The 13,142-nt window shown below is 31.1% G+C and overlaps 1 protein-coding gene across 1 annotated transcript in view; it reads right to left on the bottom strand.

The window, feature by feature from the left end:
- DIP-delta (Dpr-interacting protein delta) overlaps positions 1 to 13,142 on the bottom strand; it is a 130,503-nt gene that overhangs the window by 75,916 nt on the left and 41,445 nt on the right. The window contains exons 2-3 of the mRNA XM_077445034.1: positions 8,029 to 8,236; positions 6,946 to 7,107 (exon numbers count right to left, since the gene is read on the bottom strand). Of these exons, the coding sequence (XP_077301160.1) occupies positions 6,946 to 7,107; positions 8,029 to 8,236 (370 nt within the window). The remainder of the gene's footprint in view (positions 1 to 6,945; positions 7,108 to 8,028; positions 8,237 to 13,142) is intronic.

Raw genomic sequence — 13,142 nt, 5'->3', positions numbered from 1 at the left:
AAATTAATCAAACCAAAACAGACGCCATATTCTTTAGTGTTAGAAAACATAAGCCAAGCTCAGATCTGAAAATCCCCTCTGGAGAAAGTCTGAAATGGCAGTCAGTAATAAAATATTTAGGAGTAACGTTTGATAAAAGAATGAGATGGGCACCTCACATTGAGGCAGCGAAATGCAAGGCGATGCGGGGTATATCCTCAATATATCCAATATTTAATCGCCATAGTTCTTTATCAACGCTAAATAAAATAAAATTATATCGCGCGCTCATATTACCATTAATAACCTATGCTTCACCTGTATGGAATAACGCCTCGAATACTAACCTTTCCAAGCTCCAAGTAATACAAAATAAATCCCTTAAAATAATTTATAATACACCTATATATACTAACCTGAAAAAACTGCATGCTATATATAATATTCCGTTTGTTACAGACATTACTAACAAACTAACCAGTAGATTCTATGAAATAATCACTAATAACCATACTAACACACTTGTGAAGAGTCTCGGTGATTACAACAAAATGTCTATACCCTTCAGGTATAAACACAGATTACCTAAACACAATCTGCTTTAGGTCATCGACTTTAGATAGTCTTTAATTACTATTATGTATTAGATGTATTATGAACATTTATAAGGATTGTAAATAGGTTTTTGAGCTCTTTTTCCTATTATGCTTTAGATTAACATTAGAATAATATAATACTGTGATTACTAACCAAATTAAATTAAAATTGTAAAATAGAAAATGATCAGTAGATCAGTAGCTATTAAAATAGATATAAGATGTATTGTGGACATAATTTCGTAATAATAAAAAGCATTTAAAAATCAAAATCAAACAATTTTGACACAATACTAAAAAGTGACTGTACCTAAGTTATCGGGCCAGCTATCTTTAATTAAAAAAAAACTTATTTTCGCTCTATTCAACGATATATGTACAATTTCAATGCAATATAATTTCATATAACTAAGTATATACCCCTACAACTATGTAACTGGAAAACTCAAAACTGGCGTTTTGTATGAAAAAGAAACTCTTTGATCAATGTTCTTTACAAGTGATGATACAAATGTAAAGTCAGATACACTAAAGAAGCTGAAATATTAGATTCAATGAAGAGATGGGATATTTGAATGGTAAACAAGAAAAGTGCTTGAATGGTGCCCAAGAGAGTACATGCATACTGAGATGGGAAGAGGAAGTATGGAAAATATGTGAGGCTATACAAATTTTTACTAGTTCATAAGATCTAGGGCTTTCAGATCATAGAAGTGAATGATAATGAGAATTTAACATATCAGTTAAATTCACTGTGTTAACAAGCGTTAACATATTGAAAATTTCATGTTGTGACCTCGATGATTACACGTTGTGATAATGTGATGCAACGCTGGTTTATAACGTCACCCATCCCGGAAATATTTACCCCTGAGAAGGGTTTTTCCAGCTATTCTCAAAATTATGAATATTCAATTACATGCAAAAATTCATATGACTTTAAAATATACATACAAATAATGTAGACATGTACTTTGGGACTTTCACTAAATTTTTCATTAGCCTTTCATTAGATTTTCATGAAGTATTTTAATATATACATACATATATGATAAATTATATAAGATATGTATTTGTAAAAGCAATTAGCACTTTCCGTACTGTGAAGGATAAAAAGTGACCAGGACTTTTTATTTCTCCAAGTATACTGAATACAGGGCCTTTATGTATGTACATATTCCTCATCAAATCCTCTATGATTCTAATTATGCCATAACAAAATAAAAACTTTGATCAATATCAACAGAAATATTTTTTTTCGCGGGAAGACCCTTGCACGAGCACCTCACAAATGCGAGAGAGAGAGAGAGAGAGAAGTAATTCAGTACGCTGCGCTCAACGGTCAGTGTGAGAGTGATATCCGCCTTGGAATGACAGTTCTCCTTTAGCCGTTATTTCTTGCACTGATTTTATATTATTCCACGTTTTAATACATGCTAAAATAATTTTAATAGCAAATTACAACAACTAACCTCGAAGGCTAATTGTTGTAATTGTTTGTTTTATCTTAAAAAGTTAAAACACACATTTTTAAGTGGATGCTTGATTTTTTTGGCACAGCAAGGAAGTCTTAAGAAAGCTTTGGCATGGCAAAACTTTCTAAAAATATGTATAGGAGAACAAAAATATATAAAATTTAATATCGCGTTTTATTAAAAAAATTTAATATTGGTTTTAATTCTACATAGTTTTAAATAAGGAACTTTTTAAAATAAAGCATGTTCAATAAAAAAAATATTTATAGAATATAAAAATTATATTCATTAACCACTACAATATTTTATTCGAAATTAATAAAAATAACTTGACATTATTAAATGAGCATTTTATGTACATATGTATCTAACATATAAATTCGAAAGAAACTTTGTATGTGACTATTGTTGGTTCGTAGAAAAGCAAATGATTATTCAAATAAATTTAAATATAATAATATGTTCAATAAAATGTTTACTATTGGATTGGCCATGTTAAAGCGGTTTATATTACAAATACCGAGCAAAGCCGGGTAAAAACACTAGTAATAATATATAATTGATTGCTCATTTAATGCATACAAAAATATACAAGTATGAGAATAATCCTCAATTAAAATATTTAATTAATTACAAAAAATATATGTATGTAATACGGATGCATAAAAAACCTTCCACTTATAAACTAGTAGTGACTGAAATATGCTACAAACATATCATAAATTAAAGTTCATCTTTGCCACCATCTAATGTACATATTCTTGCGAACAAATTACCGACGCAGCACAGTTTGAGAACCTTCTAAACCCTTATCGGCGGAACCTAATGACTTGATGACTTACTCGCACGTCGCATCCCGACAGGATCCGATTTTCTCCTAATGTCTCACCGCACGATTGCCGACATCTTATCTAGCAAAGGCCTGATTTAATTTCAAATTCAATATTTATTAATCATTAAATTCACATTTCGCATATTTCGGAATTATTATAATACACACATTTTCACTCCAGAGTCACGCTTCAGCGATAACTATTCCCAGACTCGTACAATAACAACGGTCGGAAAATTTGAATAATCCTCTCGATTACGAAACGAAACACGGGATTTATTATTATTTTTTATTTTTTAAATTGCTAATGAGAGATTCGTGTCATCATAAAATCGTCACTCGACCGAGAACGACACGCAAGTTAAATTTCGTATAAATTATACAACCTGGAATAGTGGTTAGCGTATAATGCTTTCGTGCAATTGGTCAAAAGCTCCAGTCCCACTGGTTGCTGCTGGCGAGACCTTGGTTTGTGACTCCAGGTCGTTCATTTCCTATAAGAGTTTTATATGCAATTCCCGTTCCCGTTCCCGTTTCAAGTGATGGTTTGAGCTCAACTAACGTCTCTTCAAAGCCGTGTCGTCATAAACCAACTGGTAACGTGGTTACCAACGAACACATTTCCTTGACTAAACAAAGGCGCTTCAAACTTTCACGTCGGTAAAATCGTAATTACGAATATTATTATTAAGAGGCTTTTTCCCGTTGTTTTTTTTTCACATTAAGCTTCCGGATCAGACATACAACAAAGTTCCATCGTAATCAGTTCAATGGCTTAGGAGCCTATACGAGACAAACAAACAAACAGACATTCAATTTTATATATATAGATTTCTTATTTAACTATATCATATTATTACAATAAAATTCAATGCTAGATCTTTAATAATATTACTGAAAGTTTTGCTGTCCATAACATGACGTTGATAATCACTTTTATAGTATAAAAATATAGATTTCCATTAATATAAAATATCTACGTATTCCATAAATAAATTAATAACATCAACAACTTACGTATTTCATATTAAAATTTAATTAATGTAAATATTTCAAAACAAGAAACACAAAAGAAAAAGTCAAATTCTACCAACCGTTGTATTTCTTTACCAAAATTCAATGCGAAACTGAAACGAAATATGATTTGGCCATCGCTGGTCGAGTAAATTTAATAGCTTGTACATTGTACCTAAGTCTCTCGACTATATATATAATTAATTATCATAGTTTCAGTAATCAATTAAAATAAATATGCGGTGACAATGATGAAGTAAATGAATATTTGCAAACATCATTTTTTTTCGTATTGATTTAAGTTATTTTAAGACTTCAAGAACGGACCAATCAAAGCTTAAGATTGGTTCTATTATATTAATATTATACTCGAGTTTATAATAAACACAAGAGCGATATCGGAATGTTGTAAGGGCGCTTTCCGTTCGGAATAATGCCGGCCGGCTCGAGGCAAACGGGAGAGGGTGAAACAGGGGGGTTGGAAAAGTCGGAAAATTCTCGGAGAGTTTCGTGTAAAAATGTCCCCTCTATCGCATTATTCATTCCGTAATGTGAATGTGAAGAAACGAAATATAATACCTTTATATTCGGCGCTCGAGTTTCTTTTCGAAGGTAATTTAACTTCAGTGTCGGCGAAAAACTTTTAATGGATTTTTTATCAAGATGGCTATTAAATATTGCAGTTTCAAAGTTAAACGGGTGACAATATGGCGGCGTCGATGGCGTCCCACCATCCGATAACATCACCGCAGAACAAATTGAATATTCGATAGCGAATTTCATACGTTGCCACCGTTTATCTCCGATATGTGCCATAGGTATGCGAACGCGTTCAACAATGCGTGCACAGACGATCTCAACATTTTATCAATTCAGGTTAAATTTTCCGAAATTACAAACATGCATATACTACATTGAATGTACTAGTGAATGTAACTTAAATCTTAATTAAAACACTCTGAAACTATCTTTTTATGTAAAACTTACTTACGGAAGGTTTGGTAAATTGCATTGATATGACATATTATATCGCGCGCTCACATTACCATTATTAACATATGATTCACCTGTATGTAATAACACCTCAAATACTAACATTTCAAAACTCCAAATAATACAAAATAAATCCCTAAAAATAATTTATAATACACCCATATATACTAACTTGAAAAAACTGCATGCCATAAATAATATTCCGTTTGTTACAGACATTACTAACAAACTAACCAGTAGATTCTATGACGGAATCACTAATAACCATACTAACACACTTGTGAAGAGTCTCAGTGATGAAAACAACAAAATGTCTATACCCTTCAGGTATAAACACAGATTACCTAAACACAATCTGCTTTAGGTCATCGACTTTAGAGAGTCTTTAATTAATATTATGTATTAGATGTATTATGATTATTTATAAGAATTGTAAAAAGGTTTTTGAGCTCTTTTTCCTATTACGCTGTCCATATTAACATTAGAATAATATAATACTATGATGACTAACAAAATTAAATTACTTAAATTAAAATTGTAAATTGGAAAATGGTCAGTAGATCAGTAACTATTAAAATAGATATAACATGTATTGTAAACATAATTTTGTAATAATAAAAAGCATTTAAAAATCGAAATCAAATTGATGTGATTTTTGCGTTATTATAATTGACAACGCTGATACATTCCACAAAATAATTGCTACAATAAATATTTTAATTATAATTTATTATAATTGCTATTATTTATTACAATTTTTTATTATAATTGCTATAATAAACATTATTTTGAAATGTTAACAGTGTACGTATTTTGATAGAATGGGAAAATAAGCCCAAAACTGAATAATAAACTCTATTGAGTCAATGTAAATACTTAAGAAGCGACATGTTATTTGAAAGTAAAATTTGTTTAAAATATAAGAATTTCTCAGCAAAAATAATTTTAACTTAATGGTATATTGAAGTTGTAATTTTGCAGGAAAGAAGAAATGCATCATGTCGCTTCAAGTAACTCGTGTAAAAATAGCCTCAAGGCTTAGCCTACCCAAAGAAGATGAAAGAAAAACTTAAGATCTGTAGATCTATTAAAGGGCTTTTCAGCACTGTCTTTTATTTTTCAGATTCAAGTAAACAAATTAAAAATGCCTTGAATTTCATATATGTATGTAGTACATACATATGTATGTATATACATAGAGCCAGTGCCAATTTTTGTTGTCCAACGATTGTACCTATATATTATTGGGTTCTAGGACACTTACCCACCGGACACATAACCCAGGTCAAAAGCCCCCTGGACATTAACCCCCCGTGCAAATATCCCTCGCCAAGGATAAAAATTATTTAAAAATAGTAATAAATAATTAATAATATAAAAGTAATAAATAATATTAAATCAAATGTGGTAAGGCATATTTAATTCCAATTTATATACAATATTTAATTTCAATTTATTATTGTAAATAGAATAAATATCAATTAAATTTATTGGATTTCTTCAAAAAGAACAAACATTACAACAAGTATTTCTAAGACAGAACCACTAATAACCATACTAACACACTTGTGAAGAGTCTCGGTGATTTCAATAAAATATCTATACCCTTCATGTATAAACACAGATTACCTAAACACAATCTGATTTAGGTCATCGACTTATTTAATTAATATTATGTAAATAGGTTTTTGAGCTCTTTTTCTTATTATGCTGTACAGTAACATTAGAATAATATAATACTATGATTACTAACAAAATTAAATTAAAATAGAAAATAATCAGTGGATCAATAGCTATTAAAATAGAAATATGATGTATTGTGGACATAATTTAGTAATAATTAAAAGCATTTATAAATCAAAAACAAACTTGGTGGGGGTTATTGCACGGGGGGTTAATTTCCAGGAGGTTTTTTACCGGGGGTATGTGTCCGAGGGGTATGTCTCCGGTGGAGGTATGTGTCCAGGGGGTACATGTCATGATACCATATGGTATCATGACATGTACATGTATAAAATATTAACTAAAATCATCATATGTACAAAATAACACCAACCTTTTTTTCTCTTATCGACTGAAATAGTCTGTCCATCCTCTCTCCTCCACATGATTTTCGGTGGTGGGAATCCATCAGCTTTACACGTCAAACTGATGTTCTGATTTTCTCGCACAGCCACTGTAGACTGCGTACTTTCATTGTCCAGGATATTAGGCGGCACTGTAATCCAATTGAATCAAATTAAAACCATGAAATTTTCATTTTTATGCAAATACACTTATGTACACACCAGTGGCGTGCGGTGACTTTTCAACCAGAGGATGCTGTCCAAAACACGATGAGTTTATTTTATTTTTATTTTTTTATATTCTTCCAAACATTGTCATATTTATATTTATTAACATGTCTTTGACATGTTTTCGTTTTTGAATGAATATTCAATATTGGAGTGGGTTTGGGCTCTTATATGGTAGGCAAGCAAATGTTCTTTTTAGTACATTTTAAATTAAATAATTTCAAGTATTATTAACAACGGCGATAAATTCACTTGCATTGTTACTTTGGCTATTTATATTTAGGGCCATAATAAATAATAATTTAGGACGTAATAAATTACAATAAAATACAAAAGTAAATAACTTAGGACGTAACGATCGAAATATCAATCAACGAATCAAGCGAAAGTCCATACATAAAAAAGCGAATCAAGTCCATACATACGCAATGGGAGATTTTGCTTCCAGAGCAAGTGTTGCGCGAGCGAGACGACTGTAGAGTCATCTCACTCATGCGCATACGCAAAAGTGACAGATCACTTGTACGCATGCGCAAAAGATTCGTAGAGAACTTCAGCATCCATAGCGATACGAGCTTGATGGGAAACAAGCACCGGTCGTGCGGAAGGCTACAGCCTTTCAACGGAGATGCTCGTTTGTGTCAATTTTGGATCAGACAAAAGATCGTATATATCATAATCATATAGTCAAAAATAAATGAAAGAGAATTAAAACTAAGAAATTCAGAAAACAAACGGTATGAAAATATTTTTGACGTAATTTTTAAAGGATTCGCAGCATCCACAGCATCCATGGACGACACGCCACTGGTACACACATATGTATGAATATAAAAAGTACTCACCGACAACTTGCAAGTATCCGACTTGACTGATCATAGGATTCGTATTGACTTGGCACATATAATATCCCCTGTCTTCCTGTTGGACTTGGCTCACGTGGAGCAGCCAAGTCATGGCGTTGTCATGGGACACGCTGAACCTCGGCAAGCGAGATATCACGTGCCGATGGATAGTCAAGATCATTTGACGATCGATGTGAATCCATGCCACCTGGAACAATTCAATATAATACTAACTTTACCAAAATGCTTTTAATTTAAATATTTATATATAATATGCTTACGCATTTTCAACAACAATATATATCTTTCGTTAAAATCACGTACCGTTCATCGAATGTACATATACGGAGTGTGTGCTTAATTTTTTTTACACAATTTTAATATACATATGTATTTTCATGGACTCAACGAAACGTGAAATTGATATAGAAATAATTGATGTATGCCTCGGGGTGTTTCAGACCTATTTTATTAACAATGTTATTCTATTTTTCGACTGATACGTATGAAAGTGTATTTTTTAATATTGTTATTGCGCGAAACTTCTTCACCTTTTATATATTTTAAAAATTGATGAAGGATAAAGATTTCCTGTTTTTATTAGGAAAATTCCCTTTAAGTTTACAGTATAAATTCGATTAAACTTATTGAATGTTCTGATTATTCTGAAAATTCAATGGAAATAATTGTTTAATTTGATTATATCATTCATATACCTGTATAAGTGCTATATTAAATCAAAAACAGACTATAAAGAGTTAAAAAAATTATAATTTATGTATTCATTAAGTTTAGGAATCTTTTCAATTCATTTCATATTTGAAATTAAAATAAAATTTGAAAGTGGAATAAGTTATATCAAAAACTCGCACCATCTTACATAAATAAATAAATTTTTGTTAAATTTTTACTGTTTTTCATACCTTCATTCTTTTTTTTAATACAAATGATAGACCCGATGAAAATATCACTGAGTGTATTATAAGTACAAAACTACCTATGTACCTATCTACATATAAACAATAGAAAAATTAATTTATTAATTAAATTAATTGCTAAATGCTAATTCTTCTAAGAGGAAATATTGATAGCAAACAATATATGTATGTATATACAGGTTTTTCTTGATTCTACGAACTAAAACTTACATACATACAAAGTCTCATTCGAAATTATATATTAGATTATCATATTAGGTAGCATGTAAAGACACCTTTGTTTGTGTTTATTAAAATGAAATGAAATGTTTCATTTTATATATGTATAAATGTATTTAATATACATATGTATTCATATCATTATAATATATATTTGCATGTGTTTTTTTTAATATATTATTTTATGTATATTCTTGTCTGTGGGGTAATCTATAAATACACTGTGGTATACATATGTTTGTTAAAATAAAATACAATATGGAAACAAGGTAAATGTTTGTTGCCATTCAAATCTACAGTTTCCAACTTAAACCACTAAATTTATTTAGTTTACACATCAATTATTCAGCATTAAGTACTTGACTGTGTGGATATGTCATGTTTTCCAATATTCAAGACTGAAAAGACATAAAAAAGTGATTTTAAACGAAATTATTTGCTTTTTTTCAACTTAGAAGCGCCAAGTAGCTCGACCAGTTTATTGTTAAAATATAACTTAAAACATTTTTCAAACTGTCATTCACCGATTATGCAATTTTTCAATTCAATTGTTGTTTAAATTACTTTTTTTAAATAATTTTAAAAAAATCACTCATATATGATAGTATACCAGATAAGATTAAACTCTCAATTTTCCATTCATATTTTCCCTCAATTTATTTATTTTTTGGCACTATGCGAATTCAAAACTGTTCGTTTTGATCTGTCAAATAAGGTCAAGACGTATAATATATTCAATATTAAAATGACCTGCCACTTTAACCTTTAACTTATTACGACAGATGCGATGAATTAAACCTCACGTATACAGGTATTATGCTTTTTTAAAAAATGGGCGACTTTTCCTTTATGAAAGCGTCGGTTTTTCAGCAGTTTATTCAGATCACCGGAACGCGGACGCTCAAACGTTCGAACCTCAAGCCTTCAGACATATCTCTTTGTCTACATTCAAAAAAAGGATTTATGGTCGCTTTTCAGGCTTATTCAAAAATGAAATAAAGTAAAAGAAAAAGAAAACGAGAACGCTCTCTAGAAAGCGTCTCAAACACATACATATATATGAATGTATGTATGTATATATATTTTTTTATTATTTTTTTAGTCTTTTTCTCCGGGACCGGCTCTTTACATCTCATCTTTAATATAGCGCTTCGGCTCACGGCAATTATTCATTGTGTTTTGAGCTTTTGCCGGCTCATACGAGCTTTCGACCCCTTCCCACCCACTTCGAGCATTTCCAACAACTACCATCACCCTTCGCCCCCACCCACACCTCTTATTGGGGTTGATTTATGCAACGGACGCCCGTTTTGTTTGCACGACCGCATATTTCGAATTGTTTTTTGGCGAATTCAATTCGCCACGACGATTGTGTGTTCGTTGTTAAATTGCTTTGGAAATTTAGCGAAAATTATCGAAGCTTTGACCCGTTCTCAAACATGTGTCGGAAAACTTCCTATTCATATATAAATGCTGTGCACTGTCACTTTAATAAAAATATGAAAAATATTATAATTGGACCATTTAAGGGCTTTTTATCGCTCGAGACACGTTTTCACCATATTTACCTATTACGACTATGAGTTAATAAAAGCTATTTAACGGCATTGAAAATAATAAAATTCTACTATAAACGATCGTTAATTCAAGTATTTAAACATTAAAATTTTTTCCAAACATTATGTAGTAGAATGCCTTTTAATCATTTGCCACATTTTTTTTGTTGAAAAAGCTTTTACATAAATTATTTATAGTCAAACCTCGTTATATGTATGTATGTAGGAAACATAATATGTTTGATGTCATCGACATCAATATATGTACATAAATATTATACATATGTAAGATGGTTTCGTTTGTCTTAATCTACAGTTATCAATTTTGGTGTATGTACATACATATACTCATAATATTACCATACTCTAGTTTAGAACAGTCATACGTGGGAATAACAAAGCCACAAAACTTGGGATTAGATAAAATATTTGCGATGAGATGAACATTGACAACACCTACATTGAACATTGACTACGCATTTCACCAAGTTCAAATCTCAAGATCAAGTTCAAATAGTTCTTTGAACATACCAATGTTGAAATGTGTATAATATAAGAATTAAATTTTAACCCTAGTACGGATATTTCAATTTTCTAACAAAAACGGATATAGTACGTCCGTTGGACCCATGTTTATATTGAAATGCTTTTAAAATGTTTTATTGTTTACTATGGTTTTACAAGGAGAATAATTGATCATTAAATCATAAAATGATTTATATTGATAATATTAAATATATTTAAATTTAAAATAATAAATGGAACTTTGGAAATCATTAGTAAGATAGTTGATTTAGTTCTATACACTGAACATATTTTGAATTTTAGTTCTATACACTGGAATTATTAAAAATAAAAATAATTTATTTATATCAATTTAAATGATGTCTCACATTAAGGCCATGATAATCATCCTGCGGCTTGCGAGTCGCATATTATGTGGTCTTTTGGTGGCAAAATTGCATACTTAGAATATAAAAATTGTATTCCATACTAATTGGGTTTTCGATAACATATTGTTGAAATTGACATCCAAAACCGTATTCCGACTCATAATTATATGAATTAACTGAATTGATGATCAAATATAAGGTTATATTATATTCGATTCGATTTTACAAGCATATAAAATATTTTAATACTATCGTTTATTTTAACCCCATATCTGAAATAGTAATAATTTCGCATTTCAAATATTTAAAAAAAAATTCTGATGAATGCATAAGTCTTTAAATATTTTATTATAATAAATAAATAAAGTAATTAGTCAATAAAGGGATAATAACCATTTTTTTATAATCGAGCTATTGCAATTTTAAGAGGCGAGTATACCTCTGGATAAGGATTAAGCGAATCTTACTTATTTAATTAAATTTAATAAAAATAATAAATAAATATTGATTGGGATGTTGACTGAATTTTCATCATCCTAATTAACTTTTTGAAACCGCTGGAACGTGACATATGTACATATAATACATATATATCCTATAGTGTTCTTAGCAATTTAGACTGCGAAATAATTATATAGTTATTAAATAATATAATACAACCATTAAAATAATGAAATAAATTTGAAACCATTTCCTAGTCTTTGACTCCATATTCCAAAATATGAATGCACACATTTCTAAAACACCCATACATATACATATGTAGCTCAACGCAAAAAAAGGCACCAACAAATTTTCCACAGCGCAATTTCAAATTGTAGAGTGTCGGCGTTCGTGTGCATGTCGTTTTTCTTTTTTTCACCGTTATTAATATATCCCAGGGTACGGGAAAAACAAATAGATTCCCCGCCCCGACCCGAGCACACTCACGGGCCGCGGAAAACGCCTGGAAAAGACCCACCCTTGAAAACCTCGATAAAATAATAGAAAACACCCTGCCGAAAATAAATTAGCATCGAAATGATCGGGACCGGAATTTTCCGGACGCGACTGCACCGCTTGATTTATGCGACATTAATAGAAGCCTTGTTCAATTTTGACCGGTTAAACGTATGCCCAGCACAGTGTTCTTAATAGTCCCGGTCCTTTAGCAACATTTAGAACAAAACTTACTGTCGAAACGCGCTCTCTGGGACGGAATTATTAATGGGGCCGATTCTTCAGCAGCCCAAACGGGTAGGGGTGGGATCGAGGGGGAGGATGAGGTCCTCTCGCGGGTGCCCTACCCGTTTATTACCGACATTTGTTCCGATGTGACAATATACCATTAATTGATTTACTCGGAAAGTTCGACAAACGACTCAACTTCCAGCGACGGAAGCGGAAGGGGTTTGAGGGAGAGCGAACGAAGGGTTCGTTTGCCAGCCCTCGGCCTAAGGGTCAGACTCGTTGCACTTAACCGGAGACCCTGTTTCGATGATAATTGACGCAATCAACACAATCAATCC

Source organism: Arctopsyche grandis, chromosome 13 (assembly GCF_051622035.1).
Source record: "Arctopsyche grandis isolate Sample6627 chromosome 13, ASM5162203v2, whole genome shotgun sequence".
Classification (NCBI taxonomy): domain Eukaryota; kingdom Metazoa; phylum Arthropoda; class Insecta; order Trichoptera; family Hydropsychidae; genus Arctopsyche; species Arctopsyche grandis.
Note: the sequence above shows the minus strand (reverse complement) of the source record. Positions and strands in the feature narration are given on the sequence as shown.